Genomic DNA, 20,878 nt, shown 5'->3' on the forward strand with positions numbered 1-20,878 from the left:
AGGTGTAGAACTGTCTCCGCCCTCCTGATCCCGTGGTCTTTTGCTAGGTCACATTGCATCTTTACAAGGGGACTGTGACCTCAGTTAAGGGGATTCAAGAACATTTTTGGTGGTGACCCTCTTAAATAAAAGTAAGGATTTCACATACATCTTAGTAGCAGTTAACGGATGTGGTAAAAACAGAAGATTGTGGTGACCTATGAGTAGTTGCGCACCCGTTTGAACATTCAGGTACATGTGTACTAAAACCGGTGTCTTGTCTTCATGTTCTGTAGTGTTTTAAGCCTCATTCTCTGTACTTGTTTCTAACAGACAAAAATTGGATCAGGAAAGTTGATGGGGCCCAAAGGAGTCTCTGTGGACCGCAACGGGCACATCATTGTGGTGGACAACAAAGCATGCTGCGTGTTTATTTTCCAGCCAAACGGGAAGATAGTCACCAGGTTTGGTAGCCGAGGAAATGGGGACAGGCAGTTTGCAGGTACACTCGATGGTAATATGTAAACCCCCTTTTTTATGCTTCTGCTCACGTTTGCATGATGTTGGAGCATGTGGAAGATGCCTCAATCCCCAGTGTGTTTGCTGGCTTTGGGAAAGATGCTGGGGATGAAATCTAAGCGAAAGCATGGTGGGATGCTTCTCAATGACCCCACCCGCAGTAAGTCGAACTGCAGTCCATGCGTGGTTTTCATTGACCGCAGTGTACAACTCAGAAGTCTAATCTTTGAATATTAATGTTAAGTAAAACATAAATTTTAAGATAAAATATTTTTTTAATTAAAAATGGTTGAGGAACAGTGGAGTACCTCCTAGTTCTCCCCAGCTGTAGCTTTGTCTAAAGAGCTTCTGAATGGGAATCTTTTTTCACCTTCCTAGGTGATGATAAGAGAGCAGGACTTTAGAATATTCAGGAAGGGCAGTTCTATTACCTCTCTTTCTGGTGTACCCCCTTTGCAAGCACAAGCTTCTTAGTTTTTCACATCTGCAAGAAGAGGCTGAAAGCCGTTTCTTACATTTTCTTTTTGAAAGGATGCTTTTGGCATTTGACAACAATTTGCATCATCTTTTTTTGTGCCTTGTCTGTGTTAAGAATTAAGAAACTTAAGAACTGTGACTGAAACTTAAGAAACTCTTAAGAACTGTGACAGTTCTACACCTGTGCTGCCAGCTTCTGAATGTCACCCCAAATTACCGAGGATGGGTTTCTGCTCTACTTTTTAAAAAATATTACATATTGGAGTCTTTTTTCTAGGACTGAGAATCACCACATCTTTCCTCAGGGGGGACGTGAGGTGAGGGTCTTGAAAGGATTAAGGTGTCCTCAGGGAAGCTGGCAGATGTGACTTTCAGACGGTGGCGTAGAGAATGAATTCAGGTGCTTACCGCTCATTCCACTTCATCAGGGCTGCTGGCCCTCTCAGCTTGCTTTAAAGGAAGGCAGATAGACAGTCCCAAGAGTAGAAGGATAGAGCACCCAGGTGATCTCGAGCCAGAGTTTTGGCTGAATGATCTTTCAAGAATGGAGCCTGTCATTCTTTGTTCTTTCTTAAATATCAAATAGGTCAAATTTGGTCACTGCCGTGTTGCTGTAATCATTTTTATTGGACGAGTCGTCACATATTTTTTTCACCTTTATTGCAGGTCCCCATTTTGCAGCTGTAAATAGCAATAATGAGATTATTGTTACGGATTTCCATAATCATTCTGTCAAGGTACTATCAACACATCGATTATTGTTATCTTTTAACTGTTTTTATTGGGAAATCAGTCTGAGAGAAAATAATATAATATTGACGTATAAGCACAGGAACTAAAGGAATTAACTTCAAAGAGTAGACTTTGCTGCTCCCTGAGATGCAGGTTTGAATTTGGACGCACAGACTTTGAAGAGTCAGAAAATTGAACAGAATAGGATGGTTGATGAGTTTCTTAATTTGAAACGGGTGTAAATGGAGATGACTTAAAAATGAAATTTGAAAAAGCAGTCGCTTGAACTTAGAGAGGCAGAACTTTTCTGAAGCTTCATATTTGTGGCTATTCAGTAAGTTAAAACAAGATCACTTTTTCAATTATCTGCATCATCAAACAAAATTTCAAACAAAATTAGATATTAGAACTCTGCTACAACCACAGATTTTTGAGGGGGGAGTAGTCCTAGTATACATTCCTACAGCTGTTTCATACTTCTTAGAATGCCCTCACACACTGCGTGTTCCCTGGAATACAATGCCCATTCCCCTCCTCGGAACAGTGCGGTACATCTTTCTTACTAGTTGTGGTGGGGGGCGGGGCGCGGGGGGAGAAAGATTTGACTTTTATTATGAGCCAACCAGGATATATAAAAGTGAATCAAAACAAATTTCTCATTTTACTGAAATGAGGAAATGTTCCGTAACATTCTAGACCACAAGGTGTGGTGCGTGCCAGGTGGTCACGGGCACTGCACTGGCAGACATTTTTGTTTTGGGAGTCATATGTTTATTTTTAGGGTTACCTTCTGTTTACATCAAGCGGTACTGGTTTGTACTTAGAGAAGTGATAGAAAGTTTTCCTTGTAAGTAAATTAAATTGTTTAAAGTGAGACTTTTTTTTCTTAGATTTTATTTATTGATTTTATTTGTCAGAGAGCAAGAGAGAGAGCACAAGCAGGGGGGAGGAGCAGCGGGAAAAGCAGGCTTCCCGCTGAGCAGGGAGCCCTATGCAGGACTCGATCCCAGGACCCTGGGATCATGACCTGAGCCGAAGGCAGACGCTTAACAACTGAGCCACCCAGGTGCCCCTAAAGTGAGGCATTTTTAAAGGAAGGATAAGAAGGAAACAGCAGAGGTGGTATACGCCAGTGACTGAAGTTTGCACTTAGAGACAACCATTGGGCAACCAAAGTGAAAAATAGTTTGTTCTGGTTGATAACTGGAATAGCTCCGTAGGGATAGGATTTCAGCAACTGAAGGTACTCTCTCGGTGGAGTCCTTCACCGCTTCATTTTCCCAGTTTGCCCCCGAAGGCATCTTTAATCTGGGTAACTGGAAAGGTTTGGAGCCTTTTTTAGTGGGCATCTAGTCCCTGTGCAAAGACTAGAGCAGTGCGGGCTGTGGTGATGGGGCGGGAGGAGCAGAAGAACGCCCACCATTGCTTACTTCTCAGGCTGCTTCCCGAGCCGCTGCCATAGTGATAGAGCTCTGCCCCCACTCCGCCCACCACCCTCAGTGTCTCTCTCTCCACAGGACCTGTCCTGGCAAAAGGAAGAGGACCGTGGGGAGAGCAGTGGCGGGGAGGGGGCGGTCCTCAAAGGGGCAGGAGGGCCTGGGTTCTAGACTGTCCTCCCTGGGGGTTGTGACAGTCTTGTGTGAGGAGAATAACTAGAGAGGAACAACAGGCTGTTACCACACTTCTAGCCTTTGCTCCCTTTATAGAGGAATCATTTAACTCGGGGGCATTTAACCAGAAGATAACCCGCGTAGATCAGCAAAGGCCGGCAAACGCCTGGCACAGATGCAGCCCACCCCCGCCGGGAGACAGTCCTATTAATCAAGTTGCTCTTTTCTACTAAGCCCAAGTGTGGCCTCAGAGCCATCCCGTCCCAGTGCTCAAGGCAACCTCTATGAATCAACTGGCATTGGTATGTGGGAGGACTCCTATTTCCCAGCCCTGGCTGACAATGTAGAAGGAAATAAAACCTATGTAAGTAATCAAAATGCAAGGCAGATAGCAATAAACTATTTTTTAAAAATAGGTACATACAAAGTTCTGTAAGTATCCAGAAGAAAACAAAGAGCAGATTTCTGTGACTATCAGGGAAGACTTCCAAGTGGAGGTGGTATTTGAGGTGAGAGGAATTTTGAAATCAGGAAAGGATTATCAGAGTTACAAAAAACTTGCTGTAAAAACTTGTTGTAAAAATCAAAGCTGTAAAAATGATTTCGGCCCATGTATCTGCCTCTTAAAATGTTTTCATCTGAATAATTTATAAGCCATTAAATGACGTTTTAGGTGGGAAAAATAGAAACTATGAGGAAATTTATAATTACTAAGATTCTGAAAACTCTTCCAAAAAATTTCAGTACAGTAGAGGTAGATTATTTTAGCAATTCAAATTCAGTTTTCCTCTTACTTAAGAAAACAAGTCTATTTTGTTTTTTCTTTTTGATAGCTGTTGCCTTATAGCTTTGATGGACTAGTTGGGCTTTTGTTTCCCACGTAACACTTGGCAGTTAGCAGTGGTTCTGGATTCCAGTCACTTCTCTGTTGGTCAATGTGCCTGTAGGTCAGGGCTAACAAATGGTCTAGTTCCTTAGCTACCTTCAGCATGCATTCCCTTTTCATTGCAAAACAAGTAAGACTAAATTTGGCATTCTCCGTCATTCTAAAATAGAGCAGAAGCATTTGAGCCATTTGGATCATGCCAAGGAAAACATACTTACTGAGAGAGATCAGTGCAAACAAACAAAAAGATTATTGGTCAGACTTAATAAGGGAAAGACCAGAGAATAATAGATTGTGTCTTCACCAGCAAGCACACCCGCTCATTGGTCTTTAAAACAAGGATGCTTTGTGTGAAAGGAGATAAAAAGAGTCAGGAAAGATTTTTAAAACATAACATCTTAGCAAAAGCTGGCTTAGCAAAAGCTGGTTCTTGTCTCATCCTTTCCAAAGAACCAAAGAGGTTGCTTGCTTACTTTGCAAGTTACATAATTAATTCAAGAAGCAATCATGATTCTTTTTCTCCATCTTAAAGGAAGTTTAGCCTTTAGAGATGGAAGTGTCTCGCTTCACTTTCCCAATGTACATAACTAAAAAGAGTCATTTTCATCTTTCATGATCACAGACTTGGCAATAGGAGAATCTGTAAAAGGTCCTGAGATCATTTAACAATTAGATCTGCCCTCGGGTAGAGTGAACTCTCCCTCAGTTCCACATTGTAGGAACCCTTATTCTAATGGTGCTTTGCGTGTAATACTTTTTGATTTGTTAATGAGTATTTTTACACATGTAGGCTAGATGATAATGGAAGCTTAAAATAATATCCTGGAGATATTTCACAATCATTAAGTATTGTCTGAGTCAAGATAAAATCATGCTTACTATAGTCTTATATTTAAACACATATTAAAAATCTAATTCTCTCCAAATCAATAATCTGTATTTGACACATAATAGAGTAACACTCCCTTAACAAGAATATTTAATTAACCACAACAACCCATTGTTTTTCCGTATCAGATATTAGAGAATTTACTGAAGAGTTCTGTTTAGCCCACCACTCTGTCAGCCCCCCTCCCCTCAGTATGCACCATCCACCAAAGCCTTATGGTCATATAAACTCTCTATTTTAACTAAATATGTATTTTGGAAAAAATATATAAAAAAGCCCTTCTCTTATTCCTCACTGTGTGAGGCCATTACACACACACACACACACACACACACTGTGTGTGTGCCATCTCACACACACATACGCACACGTGCGCATGCACGTGCACATGCACACTTTCCCCTGATGTAAGTGTGAAGTCTAGCCTGCTTTTTCCCATGTGGACTTTGCAAAATGGTAATAAATTCTGAGCATGTGGCGTAACAAAAAGCTCCTAGGTCCTGATCCAACTTTGATCATCCATCCTGTTAGAAATACGATGCCTGTCCTTGAGATTTAGCTATTTATTTAAAGGCAGAAAGAATAATATTGTTGACAATTATAGCTCCACTTTCTCATCCTACCCTATATTTGTATATATTTTATAATTTATAATGAAAGTATTTTTCATATAAGTATTCAATAACCAGATACAAGCTAGAAATAAGAAGTGATTTAACACAAATCGAATTTATATAAGCAAATTGGGGAACCATAAGTGATATGGGGGTCTACTTTGTAGATTTTTTTCTTTTTTTAGAATGTCTTAAATCATAGGTCTTATTGTTATAAAATCCTGTTCGATACATATTTTTTAAAACTCATAATGTTGGCTCAATTGTTTTCAATGTAAAATAAAACCATTTAAAAATATCTCACACAGGTGTTTAATCAGGAGGGGGAATTCATGTTGAAGTTTGGCTCAAATGGAGAAGGAAATGGGCAGTTTAATGCTCCAACAGGTGTAGCAGTGGATTCAAATGGAAACATCATTGTAGCAGACTGGGGAAACAGCAGAATCCAGGTAACTGAAAATGCTAATGTATTTGTTTAGAGTGATCGTTATTTGTTGAAAGTGAAGAATTGGCTGTCTCCCAACTGGAATGTTTTCCATTCTTCTTTGGTTAGGTTCTTCATAGACCACAGGTAATCTCACCAGAAGTGCTGAACTAAGGAAGGTGGAGTTAGAAAAAACATAAACAGGTTACCAGAGGGAAACCCTCTGAAACTGGGAATTTTTTAACATCCCACGGACCCCCCAAAGTGTGTGTGGATAGAATTCAAGAGGTCCATTGAACAAAATATTATATTACTATTTCTACTAGCTTCTAACTAAAAACTATCATTTTCTTTAATGATGAATATAGGCAACAATCACAGTAGTTTTAGAAATACCTATAACTTTGTCACCAAGAGGAATCACAGAAATTTCCATATTATAGTTGAGAGGTCTTGAGTTATCATTTATGCTCATCACTCTTCAAAAATAGTCAATAGTAGGCCCATCACTATTTCTTGTTACTTTAATGTGTTGGTTAAAAAAGTACACATATTACTATGTTGCAATTTTGTAAAATTTTGATAACTATATTTTAATTTTTACCTTTATAACCCCATGTATTTTGTTTTATGCATTTAAAAACATTATTCTGCTGAATAACCTGAATCAAAGGGGAAGTCTCAAGGAAAATTTAAAAATATATTGGACTGAACGAAAATGCAAATACAGCATATCAAAGTTTGTGGAGTGCAGCTAAGACAATCCTGAGAGGGAGACTTTTTCCCCCAGCTTTATTGAGGTATAATTGACATACAGTATTGTGTAAGTTTAAGGTGTACAACGTGTTGATTTGATACAATTATATATTGCAAAATGATTACCACCATAGCTTTAGCTAACACCTCCATCACCATCACATTGTTAACATTTCTTTTTTTGTGGTGAGAACATATAGATCTACTCCCTTAGCAACTTCAAGTACCTAAGACAGTTTTATTAACTATAATCACCACACTATGCATCAGCTCCCCAGAACTAAATCAGTTTCTAACTGGAAGTCTGTACCCTTTGATCAACTTCTCCCCATTTCCCCCACTCCTCAGCCCTAGTAATCACCATTCTACATGAGAAGGAAATTAATAGCACTAAATGCTTACATTACAAAGTCAAAAATCAATATTCTGAGCTCCTTCATCAAGAATATTATGCAGCCATCAAAAAAATGAAATCTTGCCATTTGCAACTATGTGGAATTAGAGGGTATTATGCTGAGTGAAATAAGTCAATTAGAGAAAGACAATTATCATATGATCTCACTGATATGAGGAATTTGAGAAAGAAGACAGAGGATCATAGGGGAAAGGAGGGAAAAATGAAACAAGACAAAACCGGAGGGGGAGACAAACCATCAGAGACTCTTAATCTCAGGAAACAAACTGAGGGTTGCTGGAGTGGTGGGGGGTGGGAAGGATGGGGTGGCTGGGTGATGGACATTGGGGCAGGTATGTGCTATGGTGAGCGCTGTGAATTGTGTAAGACTGATGAATCACAGACCTGTACCCCTGAAACAAATAATACATTATATGTTAATTTAAAAAAGGGAAAAATAAATAAATAAATAAATAAATAAATAAGTAAATAAAACAAAAACAAACCCCACAAATGTACATAGTAAACCACTGACTTCTTATAATTCCTTCTTTTCTGAAAAAAAAAAAAAAAAGATCTTTATCTTCTCATTGTATACTATGACTGACAACCATACCTCTGTGGTCTAGTTGCTGATTTTTCCGTTATGATTGGGAATAAAAGAGGGCTTTTATTCCCAATCAGGGGGAAATAATATAAGGAGGGGAAAGTGAAGGCTGAGAGTAAGAAACAAGGGTCATTCATTTTCAGGCACCATCGAGGGCTATTCCCCTTAAACTGACCACTGTAAGAATGTAAGTGAGATCTGTTGGCCAATGTCATGCTCCTTGTCAGTGACTCTGGGGAATAGAGAATGAGAGGAGAAAAAGCAAGGTTAAGTAAAGGGAAGGCCTGGATATGTGATAGACCTAAACAAACTTGTGGGCTTACATGCATGCTTTTTCTAAAGATTTATTTATTTTAGAGAGTGAGGGAGGGGCAGAGGAAGAGAGAGTCTTAAGCAGACCCTGTGCTGTGCGCGGAGCCCTATGTGGGGCTCGATCTCATGACCTTGAGATCACCACCTGAGCCAAAACCAAGAGTTGGATGCCTAACTGACTGCCCCCCCCCCCCCGGTGCTCCTTACACGCATGCTTTTATATTGAAAATATTAGCATCAAGGGTTTTCTAACTCCTATTTCATCCTATTACTATAGCTTTTCCTAGAACACTCTGACTTTATATTTCTTACAGGTTTTTGACGGAAGTGGATCATTTTTGTCCTACATTAACACATCTGCTGACCCACTCTATGGCCCCCAAGGCCTGGCCCTAACTTCAGATGGCCATGTTGTGGTTGCAGACTCTGGAAACCACTGTTTCAAGGTCTACCGGTACTTACAGTAATGGCAGGCAGCTGGCCTGACCTTACAAAGGTCTTGCACTATAAACTGGAATGGATTTCTCGACGCGGGACCAGATTACACTAGACTTTTCATGCTAGAAGGAATCATTGGTGAACTTTCCAAGGTTATTTCTGAATGTAACTATTTCCTTAAAACCTGCATATCTGATTTCTGTAATTCACCTTTTAGGGTTTAAAGAAAAGAAATCCCTTCTACTGAATCTATGGAAACTGCAAAGTTTTACACCTGTGAACTATGGCTTATCGGACAGGGGTTTATGTAGTTGAACTGATTTTGCAAATCAAACAAACACTAAAACAAAACAAAACAAAACGAAACAAAAAAAACTAGAATGTTTAAAGATATTTGTTAATCCTGTGAATGGTAGCTTTTGTGCAGAGCTTCCAAAAACAAAACAAAAACAAAAAATCTGTTGTAGTTATATACTTTATTTAACTTCAGTCACAAGACCCGGGGGATCTTCTAACCTCACTTTTACAGTAGGTATTACTCATGTGACATTTTTTGGTTATCAGTAACTACATACACATTGGAAAAAAATAAGACTGTCTTGCAAAACCCTCCCAGCTCTGATTAGGCAGGCCTCTTGAGGTTAGCACTTAAAAACCACTGCAAATTTCCCATCCTTTCTGGGTTAGATCCAAGATCCTTTTTGTGTGTTCTTTACACCGTTTCTCTCCTGCTCACCTTGTATCAAAAAACAAAGTCCATTTTCAGGGAAGCCTGAAATCCCCAGTGCTTTGAAAAGCATATTGCTATTGTAATACCTTTGGTATTTAATTAAATACCTTTGGTAAACAAACAGCCCCCTCAACTCCAGACTAATGCACTAGAATGTAATCAAGAAAAAGTTAGCCACATTTTATGGTGCCAATGTTCTCACGTGTCTCTCCTCTTCCACTTCCTGAAAGCGAAAGCTTTACCTCCTGCAAAATGTCAGCACATGTAGTAGGACACCAGTATCCTAGGACAGAGAGCCATAAGTAGCCCTTTGGAGGACTGATGGTGTCAACCAAAGGCATGTGATTGATTAATGGTTTCCCCTTAGAAAGCAAGTGTTACCAAAGTCGTGTTATCTCGAGAGCATTACAGGTAAGGGCATGTTATGGTTATTTATCATTGTCTAATGAATAGTAGAGGCATTAAAGGACTATGTATACATGATTAGGGTAAGGTAGACTGTATCATACATATATATATATATATATATAGCTGAATCTTTGGTGTATTGAAATAGGCAGCACCCTGAAAGACAGAAGCATCGTCCAGCACATTCCTTTACTGCGCAGTTTAAAGCCGTCCTTGTAGAGTAAGCCCTAAAACAGGTTTAATTTTCACCATTTTCCAGTAATGATGATATCGGCTGACTTTTATAGTCAGAAAATGGCCTTCTGTGCTTTCAAAAACAAAACAAAAACAGGTCGAAAGAAAAAGAAACGTTGAACTTGAGTTACATTTAATTTAAGTATACATGCATTTGGAGAAATGTGAAGAAGAATTTAGTCAATTGTTAATCTGTCATTGATACTGTAAAATAAGATGTGGTCTGTTTCCACTGTTTAATTTTCTACTCAGTTCTACCAAATAGGATGTCATGTTTGGCATTTTTGATAATGACTTTGGGATCTTTTTCACTGAAAGCACCTTAGAACTGTACTATAAGAAAACATTTCCCGTATGTCTAATGATATGTGATGTTTATTGCTTATTAATTTATAATTTAGTCATTCTCTTATATAGGACTTTTTTAAATTTAGAAGGAGAATCTAGCTATTTCCAGTTGTCTGTCAAATTTATTATGCCCAAATCAACCTCTGAAAGAAAATTTTTCAGGAAGATTTACATTTAGGTTTACTTTTCTTCTTTTTCTTCTTCTTTTTTTTTTAGTTAGGTAGAGCTTTCAAAATATTTGAAACTATGAGAGTTATAAAATTCAATAACATTTTTAGAATGTTAAACTAAGATACTGTTTCCTAACATCAGCAAACTAAGTCTTTTGAATGTAAACATTTGTATTTAATGAGTGCTTCCTAGGTGCCAGGCACTATTCCCAGGACTGGGGAAACAGCAATGGATCAGACAGAAATCCCTGCCTGCTTGGAGCTTACACTCTAGGGAGGAATTTCATTTTGCCATTTAATAACATTTTGCATTCAAGATAAGCTAGACTCTTGATAGCTCCTAGACTATTTAGAAGAAAACTTTTTAAATTGGTTAAATTAATTTTAGTTTATTTTCACAAGTAAAAATGGCTTCCTATTTAGATTCTCTTCACAGGCTGTTGGTCTTAAGACTAGTTTACTTAAAAGAGTTTTTTTGCACAACATTGAAATTGTATTTGTGAATTTAGAAGTTAACCAGCCATCATACCATAACAGGCTGGATAGCTCAATAATAGGTTGCATACAAGGCTAATTTTTTTTTTTAACCTGTCAATATTGGCACAAACTGGAATGGAAGAATAGATACTTTGATTCAGACCTGTTCCACTGTTACTAAAACACATGCTATGGGCACTCCAAGAAACACTGTATTTTTCCCCAAAAATATGTAATCATGTATGTTAGTTAAAGCATAGATAACATTTCACATTTGGATACTTAGGAGCATTTACTGTATTTCTTAGTAAGTGTATTTGAGGGGGGGGGAAAGTGCTGCTGATAAGATACGAATAGACAAGATTTTAATGAAATTTTGTCAACATTCTATGGAAAATGGTTCCTGGTAAACTGAGAAGGATATTAAAATAAGTGACTTTTTTTCCCGGAGCTATCATTATTGTTTGATTTTTCTTTGTCAAGTGTACAGAACCTGTCATACATTCATGATAAGTAGCACTGAAAAATTACCCATTCAAATGTCCCCTGGGCACTTAATGGCAAAAGATTGCCAGTTCGAATGTAAAGGTCAGTGACAATGCATTCCTGCCTGATACAGACTTCCCCTGCCGGACTCTGGGGACGTAGTCACTTGACCGTCCAGAAACACATGAATAAAAAGCCGTTATGACTGTTCACCATTGTTTTAAAGGTACTTAGTATCTTGATCAAACTTTAGTCTCCAGTAACTAAACAAGTCCCCAAGTTTCCTTATTTTCATTTACCCATTGACTAGATTTGAGACAAAGAAATACTACAGGTCATGCAACTAGAAGACACTTGCTTCCACTACTAAATATACAGGGTATGTCCTCACTTGGAGTTAACTGGAATAGCAGTACGGTAGCAAGTGTCTCTGGGTCCTTGGTGAAGGATTCACATTAATGCTTTGGTAATACCTTCTGAGTGAATTAGAGGAAATAGCAAATGAATGTTAGGTACTGTGCAGATTACTTCAAATGGGAAAAACCTTTTTGTACATTTGGACTCTATAGTATCCTCCCTATTCACCAGCTTCTGAAGAGGGAGGAGTATTTTTAGTTTAATAATTTAAAAAAAAGACCTTTCCAGGTAGGAAAAAATTGAAGCTATTTGCTGCAAACATCATCTAATTTTGCTTAAAGTCGAAAGTCGTAATACTGTTGCATTCTGTCAATGTTGCAGGGCTTTAAACTTTACAATTATTTTAATATTTTTGATAACTAGGAATCTAGTATTGCCATAAAGGAAACTAAGTGCCCATTAAAGATTTGTTTGGTATAAATAAATGATTTTTTTGTTTTGTTTTAAATGACAGTAAGCTACAAATCATGATGTTAATCTTAATACTTTCTGAAGATGAACTGTGTGGCAGTGATTGTGTGGTCTGTTTGTGGAGAATGTATGAAAGCTATTCATATTCTAAAATAGATTAATAAATCGGCTATGTTGTCCCAATGAATGTACAGCACGTCCATTAACTTTCGAAAGCAACACAGCCTTAAACTCAATGCTTTTGCTTTATGACATGGGAATGTTCTGTCATCAACAGAGTGTATTCTTGTAATAGAATTCTTTGTATCATTCTCAATTCTATTGCCTTTCAATCCTATGTATGAGTATTAAGGGTTTTTGCTTCCTTTTTTTTCTTTTTAAAGTTTGTACATTCCATCTTTCTAGGTCTGTTTCATACGTTTTGTGTATAGAACACTAAGTCTTGCGCTCTCTGACGTTGATACTGATATATTCTCATTTGTTCTTTTACGAATCGAAATGCTGACTGCCTATTTAAAGAAAAGAATGAACGCTGTGCATCAAAGTGTTTGTATGTTCGTAGCTACATATGTACCACAGTATTTTGGATGCTTTAGTCTACAATAAAACTTTAAATTAATTCTGTCTTGAAACATAGGAGAAACAAGATTCATGTGTATATCTTTACCATGCACAAAATATCAGATCATTATAATAAAGCTTGTTTTCTCCATTTCCAGGGTGAATGTTTATTTATTTTACATAGTTTTCTTTTTTAGTAAAGGGAAATGAAGAAATTTTCTAGAATATGTGGCGGATATCAATACCTCAACCAAACTGTTTAGTTAAATTAGTAAAATTTTTGTCATTTATGATACCAATAATCTGGTTAGCATTTAGGATGTATCTTAGATAGGAATTTGGAAAACCATGACAGGTATGCCTAGCACACATATTTAGAAAGTCAAATAGACCAAAATCACTATGCTTCAAGAATCACAAAAGGGACTTTCTAGAAATCATGGCAGTCCCATTTCTAGGGGGTGAAGAACTAGAAAGAGACTGCACTATAACTACTGTCTTTAGGGTCCACAATTTAATTAAAATTAATTACAAGAAACATTTTTATATTACATCAAGCTGACGGCCAAGCATTTCAAGCAGTACTCACAACATCTAAAGAATATGTCGGACAGTCCTCTGGTGGTTGCAAAGGAACCTGGTGCTGGATGCACAAATCATGGGCTATCACTACGTCCTATCCTTTCAAAGAAGTTAGTTTCCATCTTTCTTAAGTCAAAAAAAATTTAAATTGGTCTCTATTCATAATGTCAAAGTTGTCATCTTAATGCCACTTACACACAAGCCAGCATGTTCCCTCTGAGACTTGAAGATAGATAAGCTCTCAATCTTGAGTGGTGTGTGGATTGATACTTGGTCTTTTGTTCTATAAAGAACGCTTGTCCTTCATTGATTGTAAACAAATCATAGCCTCACGTATATGCATATGGCTTTTTTTCCCTGATGTATTTATAGGCTTTTTGATTTTTCACTAAGTCTGTGATTTATATTTTGCTGTGATGGAATGAATACTAAAATTTATCTTCTGAGTATCCTTTGTGAACAATGGAGGGATCCAACAAAAATCTCTTGTTTTGTTTTTTCAAGGATTAAAAAAAATCTATAATTATAAGTCTACAAGAGGTGAGTCAGTCAGTCTTGGAAGGAGAGATGTAACAGAAATGAGAACAAGGCCAAACAGGACGCTGCCAACTAGTAACTGAATATTAGTATTCTTGAATCCTGCTTCTATTCTTCATTTATTTTTTCTTTTAACCAAGCAGGCACCATAGCCATCTTGGGCTCTTTGGAAGTTTTCAGAAGCAGAGAGTGTGGCATTCCTGATGTAAGCCAGTTGCCCCACATTTAAGCATATCTCAAACTGTCCTTTGAGGACTCACTTCACATAAAGCCAGATGCACCCCTTTCCAGAGCAGACAAGTTCAATTAAAGCTGTATTTTATTTGCCTAAGCAAAGAGGCAGGAAGGGCAGATGACATTCTATCCTCTACCCAACCCTATTGTCTTTTGTTGTCTTTGCTGTTGTCATTGGCCCTGCAGATTCTTTGCCTACAGGGAGGGATGTGTACTTCTCAGCTGCTGCAAATATGTATTTACCATTCTTAAAAACCCATATACTACATCTGTCTGCTCCATAATATTGCAAAACTTGGAGTGTCTTAGGATAAATGTTAAAAGATAAACTGAGGCATATTAAGAATTTTAAGAGTTTGAGCAAAATCAGTTCTAATCAGGAGGTGCCAAATCAGAAGTGGATAGGAGTGCTCTGCCAACAGGAGCCAGGGGAATGACTTACACAGAGAAAATACGGAACCAAAGAAATTCTTTGATGGCGGCTGTTGTTGTTGGGTCATTGGTTGTCTTTAGCATTTTGATTTCCTAACCTTGAGGTATTTATAGGCTTAGAATTGTGGTTTGCCCATGTAGGCTGCTGCAGCATTAGTCCACACAAAAGAGTCTAATGGCTTCCTTGTTTAATTTAACACATCTGAATGGTATATAAGATAACTTCAAAATTCCACTGGTGAGAATAATAAATGAGAAAGCACTACTCAATACAAACAATTAAGATTTTTCTAAAGTAAAATATCCTTTGATTTTTTCATCTGAAAACCATATCTAGTTATCCCTAAGTCAACGAAGAGATAGTATTCTTAAATACCTGGTATATTTATTTAATACACATTTACTGAGTGTTTACCATGTGTTGGGCACTGTGCTAGGTCTTGGTGATATGGAAATGGTTGGCTTAACCTCTGCCACAGAAAGGAGTCTGATATTACAAGGAAGCTGTCCAAGAAAACAGTTATTAAAATGAACGTGGGGTGCTATAAAACTGCAGATTGCTATAGCATACCACAGAAGGGACCTTCTCTGCTCTGCGGTGGGAGTGGGGAAACACAGAAAAAGACTCCTGAAGGCTACATCCGACCTGTCTAAAGGGGGGTAAGAGTAAGCCAAGTGAAGAAGGGCCACTCCTGATGGAGGGACAGGTATGGCAGTCTGAAAGCCGACTAAGACAAGCCTTCCCACAAATGTTACCTTTATGATTTTTGTCAAATCTAGGTATCACCAGGGCCATGACTTAATATTTTTCTTAAATATCACTTTCATTTTTTCTGACAGGCCTATTTCATCCATATCTAGAGCAATACATGAGAAATCTAGAATATAATGTGTTGCTTATGCTTTTTCTAGTACATATTAAAACATGTATTAAATGGCTACCCATTTACTATCTTAAAATCATCTGATGTACAATCATATCGTACTGTAATGCACTCTCGGGAAAACTAAATTAATGGAACTCTACGCAATCAATATATCCCTTCTTTGCTTCCGTTTCTTAAAGAAGCAATAGGAGATACAAATTCCCACTTTAGATGCCTCTCTTCATGCTTTCAGTAAAATTAGTATACTTTAAAATGGTTCAAAATCACGTACAATAATTTTCAAAACAATTGACAAGTCTGAGTTAATTTTGTACCACCTTTAGGTTAAGGGGCCCGAGCTTTAGACCTGAATCCCCATCTAATGTCAGGTCCTGAGGTAGCAGGTTTTCGACAGATTTCATTTGAAATTCATTCTTTTGTTTATTTAAAAAACAACAAGCCTAAGAGAAAACCAAACATACAAAGGGATTTTCAAAAACTGGGAAAGCAGTGGAGAGAGGCTGCAGAGAAGAGGGGTAAAATTAGGAGAGAGAAGGAAGTCCGCCCCAGACTGGGCGCATCCAGATGGATGGAGGGTAGCGCTTCCTTCCCCAGGGTCAAACCGCCTCTCTTTTCTAAGGCCAACTTAGGCCGGTTTCCGCAGCGCGGAGAAAACGCGCGCTAAAGTGAGGGCTCAAAACTTTCTAAAAAAAAAGAGAGAGAAAAGGAGTCACATTCTACACCACGGAAAAGAGGTGGGTGCCGTGCAGACACCCGTCGCACGGAACCCCCAGCCCTCCGGGCTCCCCCCGCAGGCCCCGCCCCTCCCGGGCCGGCCGCTCGGCACAGCCGCCAGGGGTCGCCGCGCGCCGTCAGGGCGGAGGTCGGCCTCCCTCCCACGGCGCCCCTCCCACCTCGTCCTCGTCGCTGCTCCGCCCCGCGGCGCTGTCGGCGCCAAAATCAAACCCGCCTAGGCTCGCCCCGCCCCTCGGCTCGCGCGCAGGCCCGGCCGCCGGAAGACCCGCCGCTCGCGTCATGGTAAGAGCTGAGGCCACGCTCCCGGGTCCCGCGCCTCCCCAGTGTCTGGGCCACAGGGCCCCTCGGCATTGTGGGGCCCCGGCGGGCTTCGGGGGCTTGGCTCCCCGGGAGGGGCCGCCAGGTGGACGCGGCCGGATCCCGGAGGCTGGGGCGCGCGCGGCCCCGGGGCCCGCGACCCCTACGCCTCTGGGCCTCCCCGCGCCGCCGCACTCCGCGCTCTCGCCAGAGCACACCCGAGAAGCGTTCGCGGACGTGACCCGAGTGTCTCACAAACTTAGCGACCAGTCAGAGCGCGAGTTGCCTCAGAACCAGAGCCCCAGGGTCCCGGGATTCGGCCGCCGACGCTGCAACCTCTTAGGAAGAAGCGGGAAGGGTGTGAGCGGGGCGGACCGACGCCTTGGATCCTAATGGCTCTTGTTTTATGACAATTGAGGGGTGCCATGTATTGTAGTTTGTAGAACACGTTTCTGAATGGCTCACGATTTCAGAAGTAACCTAGCGAGTCTTTTGTGCCAGTAAGATTTCTTTGAAAATCCGTTGCTTTTTTACTAAAGGGCAGGAATGGATGCCTTTTTGTGCTTCGGACTGCTAGTTGGTAGGGAGTTGGTTCCTTTATTAGGAACTGAGAGCAGTTCTGAACTGAAAGCACTGAGTTAGCTTTCCTTGTTTGCCATGATAGGTTAAGTCCTGGTGAGATTCCAGATCGACCTTTTTATCTTGGTGATTTTAATGTTTTCCACCTGGTCGCATCATTTTCATAAACCTTCAGTTTCATGTCATTCTTTCTGCTTCTGTTGGCAGAGAATCAACATCTAATTAAATGGATCTAAGATTTTAATATCTTAATTTAGTTAAGTGGCCGTTATTTTGCTGGGCAAGGATCTAGGTTGTACGGTATTTATTTGAAGATACTTGTCCAGATGTAATTACAACTGATAACGGCTTCTTTGTGGTTAAACTAACGATGCAGCCACCTGGGCATAAAATGGGCTCAGACACAACAGGACCACACTTAAATCTGTTCCCAGTGCTGCGGGATTGCATGTTTCTCATAGTTACTGACCTAGTACAACTGAGAACTATGAGCACAAATGCATTAACTTTATCCTTTTACCTAATCTCTCTTTACATGTGAATCACCTTATAATACTCGGTGGTAATATGCTGTTAACTACCTTCAGATGCTTACCTCCGATAATGAAGAAACATGAAAAAAATGAGAATAAAACTTTGAGATACATCCAATTTTTTAAATGTCTGCTCAAGAAGTAAGTTTAGTGTTATGTTGACCAAAGACAACCCTTTGTTCTCTTTCCTGATTATGAATTAATAGCTGTTTGTTTTGATTTGGTTAGACTTCATGAATAAACAGTTATAAATCCAGGCATATTTTTGGAATTGGAGAAATGCAGTGTACTCTGCCACGTTTGAGGGCAACAGATATCTATTTTTAATTTTTCAAAATTTTATTGTAATTGGTAAACGGGGTGGATTTTAGGAATTCTGTAACTCCTAATTGGAGAAGGTTCCTTAGATGTATGGTTTTTTTTAAGTGGTTTACAATACAGGTTTTTCCCACTCTTTGAAAGTAGTGTTCCTGTGAAGCCTTTCATAATCTGAAGTGGCATAAGGTGAAGAAGCAATTATTAATTTATATGGAAACAAATTTTGGGCATTCCTAGACCCAAAAAAATAACTTCTTAGGCTTAAAAAAATAACTTTTTTTTTCCTGTCAGGCTTTTCAAAGCCGTAGTGGCTTATGCTTGAGATGCTGAATGTAGTTCCCAGGGAAGGAGCGTGGCGGAGCCATTCCAAAAACAAACGCTGAACACTATTTTTGCTTTTTGCCTTTTTTCATACAAGTGCAAATGCTCTTAGGATTTCTTTTGATTAGTGAAAGCAGGTACTAATGTAGGTCGTCTGAAAAGTGGGGATAGCTATATGTTCGTCAGCCGGGAAGCTTTGTTGTTCTCAGGTCAAGTCTTGAGTCCCCTTACTTACTGATTTGAATGCATCTTTAACTTACGTTGTCAGCAGATTTTCTTTAATGTTAAGTATTAAATGAGACCTTGTTGATTTTTTTTGGAGAAATTTCTAAATATGAATTAGCGTGGCATCCTTTTACATTAGTTATTTTAATTCTGGCCGTGATACTGTCCTACTGTGGTTAATTATAAAAACTATTTCTAGTCATAAAAGAGACTAATGAATGAATTAACCCGGAAACAAAGTAAATGGATGTTATAGCTCATCCATATTTCTTGAGTGACTTTCATAGCTACTGAACTGAGTGATAAGAGCTTTCCTAAAACTGTGTGCCTCCTGGACACTAAATTCTCCTCATTGTCTGCTTCTGGGTGGCAGATTCTTGTGGGGCCCATGAGTCTCTCCAGGGAGCTGTTTAATACCAAAACATAAGGAGCCTTTCCTAAAGCTTTGGATCTGTTTTCCACTGATGCAGCCACAGACCAAAGTCCTAAAGGGATCCTCACTGCCCCACAGTGCCCCTGACCTGCCTCTAGATTCTGGGGTGTGAAGAGCAGTGTTCTCAATCCTGGGGCCAGTTAAAGCACCTGGAGAGGCTTTTAAAAACATGCATGCCCAGGCCCGGTCTCAGAGATTCTCATTCAATTCATATGGCATGTGCCTTGGCATCAGTCTTTTTTAAAAGCTCTTGAGATGGTTCTAATGGCAGTTTGAATCCCACTGGACTAGAGAAATGAGCCAAAAGAGCCTTCTTAACTGGGTGTGAATTTCATGCTTGGTTTATTCTGATATTGCTGAGGCCAGTGCTAAAGGAGGCTAATTAAAGCAGTATTGAATGCTGGCTCTCGACTCTGGATTTGGTGAAATAGATCTATATGTTTTCTTGGAGCTTGCCTACCTGAGATTTCTGTGATTTATCTCTCCAAGAAAGGCAATAAATGGTTATCACAGAAGTCTTTATTATTAATTTACCCTGTGCTGTATTTATGGTAGTGCGGTGGGTGTTGTGGGATTTGGGAGTCTTGAACAGTCTCAAATTTTAGGGTTAGATAATTTTACGGCTTTAGATAAATGGCCTTGAAGTCAAGGGCTGGCCTTTGTGTCTGCTCTAATCTAGTACTAAGCTTTAGGAAGGCAAGCGCGGTGCATGTTCTGAAGTTTTCAGTCGGCTGAGAAAGACAAGTATACCAGTTGATTTGATGAAGGTGTGTTCTGGGAACACATGGAATGACCCTCAGACTGTTCTGTGAGTTCTCTTTTTCAGAATGCTTAAACTAAGCCTTGGGAGACTTTCTGGAGTTTTGAATAGGCAAGAGCAGCAGGTGTTTTAGATGGAACAGTTTTTTAAAGACACAGTGGTTCAGAGCCACTGAAGGCTTTTAAGCAAGGGAGAAGCATGGTTAGATTTGCTTCTTGGCAGGGTGGAATGTGAACTTAGAGGGTGAGACAAAGTGTGGCCAGAGGGCTTGCCTACCGGTGTGTTGCAGGAGACAGAACACATAATGAAGGCCGGAATTGAGGTCGGGGTTGTAGGGATGGAGCAGACAGGGTGGATTTGAGAAATAGTTAAGCACTAAAATTGTCAGAACTTGGTGATTGGTCTGATGTGGAGTAAGAGGAGTGAAGGAACCTGGGATGACCTCCAGGCCTCTGGCTTGGCTAACAAGGTGGTATCTAACTGAGCTCAAGATCTAGAACAGCAGGTTTGGGGAGTAGATGTGGGAGAAGAAGAGTTCAGTTTAAGCCCTCTGAGTTTGAAGTCTGTCCAGCAGACAGGTAGATACTTGAGATGGAAGCTCAGGAGCATACTTCAGAGGCTGATGCAAAGATGTGAGGATTCAGCATAAGTGTTAGTTAAAACGGTAAAGGCAGCAGAGATGGAAGAAAAGGCGTGAGGAGATTGGGGATCAACAGAGAACCCGGGGGAACCGCGGTGTTTGAGAGCGGACAGACAAAAAAGAGAAATACCCACTTTATGCCTACTTATTTTACCCATACAACTCATCAAGGAACACCTAATAATTTTATTGCCGAGAAAATGAGTTAGTGGGTTTGTAGGTTGTGTAAGTAGAATGAAGACTCGTGTACCCTGCTTTGTATTCAGAATGGCAATTTGAAATGCTTTTCCCCATCTATTGTAGACTTTTCATTTTCTGATGGAGTATTTGGTTATTAGACAGGCTCAGTCTTTGTGTTTTATGTCTGCTTTTTTAGGTGGTGTAAAGTGTTTCAAATTCTTGCTAAACAGTTTATGTTGCCTCATAATCTGGTGTGATTTTTGAGAAAGATGCAGATCACTTAAACATTAGTGTGGAATTCTCTAT

General features: G+C 39.6%; 2 protein-coding genes across 10 annotated transcripts in view; both read left to right on the forward strand.

Moving 5' to 3' along the window:
- The window catches only part of TRIM2 (tripartite motif containing 2), a 162,678-nt gene extending 149,648 nt beyond the window's left edge, over positions 1-13,030 (forward strand). For all 8 annotated transcript variants that reach the window (XM_027597796.2, XM_027597799.2, XM_027597792.2 and 5 more), the window contains 4 exons: positions 313-481; positions 1,642-1,712; positions 6,015-6,155; positions 8,514-13,030. In XM_027597796.2, the coding sequence (XP_027453597.1) occupies positions 313-481; positions 1,642-1,712; positions 6,015-6,155; positions 8,514-8,666 (534 nt within the window). In that variant the 3' untranslated portion in view covers positions 8,667-13,030. The remainder of the gene's footprint in view (positions 1-312; positions 482-1,641; positions 1,713-6,014; positions 6,156-8,513) is intronic.
- Positions 13,031-16,528: 3,498 nt separating this feature from the next.
- MND1 (meiotic nuclear divisions 1) overlaps positions 16,529-20,878 on the forward strand; it is a 72,989-nt gene continuing 68,639 nt past the window's right edge. Inside the window, exons 1-2 of one of the 2 annotated variants that reach the window (XM_027599300.1) lie at positions 17,022-17,083; positions 17,750-17,836. In XM_027599300.1, coding sequence (XP_027455101.1) covers positions 17,040-17,083; positions 17,750-17,836 — 131 coding nt within the window. In that variant the 5' untranslated portion in view covers positions 17,022-17,039. Of the gene's footprint in view, positions 16,569-17,021; positions 17,084-17,749; positions 17,837-20,878 lie in introns of those variants that run through there. The other variant, XM_027599301.2, reaches the window with a different exon arrangement.

This window comes from Zalophus californianus, chromosome 2 (genome assembly GCF_009762305.2).
Source record: "Zalophus californianus isolate mZalCal1 chromosome 2, mZalCal1.pri.v2, whole genome shotgun sequence".
NCBI lineage: Eukaryota > Metazoa > Chordata > Mammalia > Carnivora > Otariidae > Zalophus > Zalophus californianus.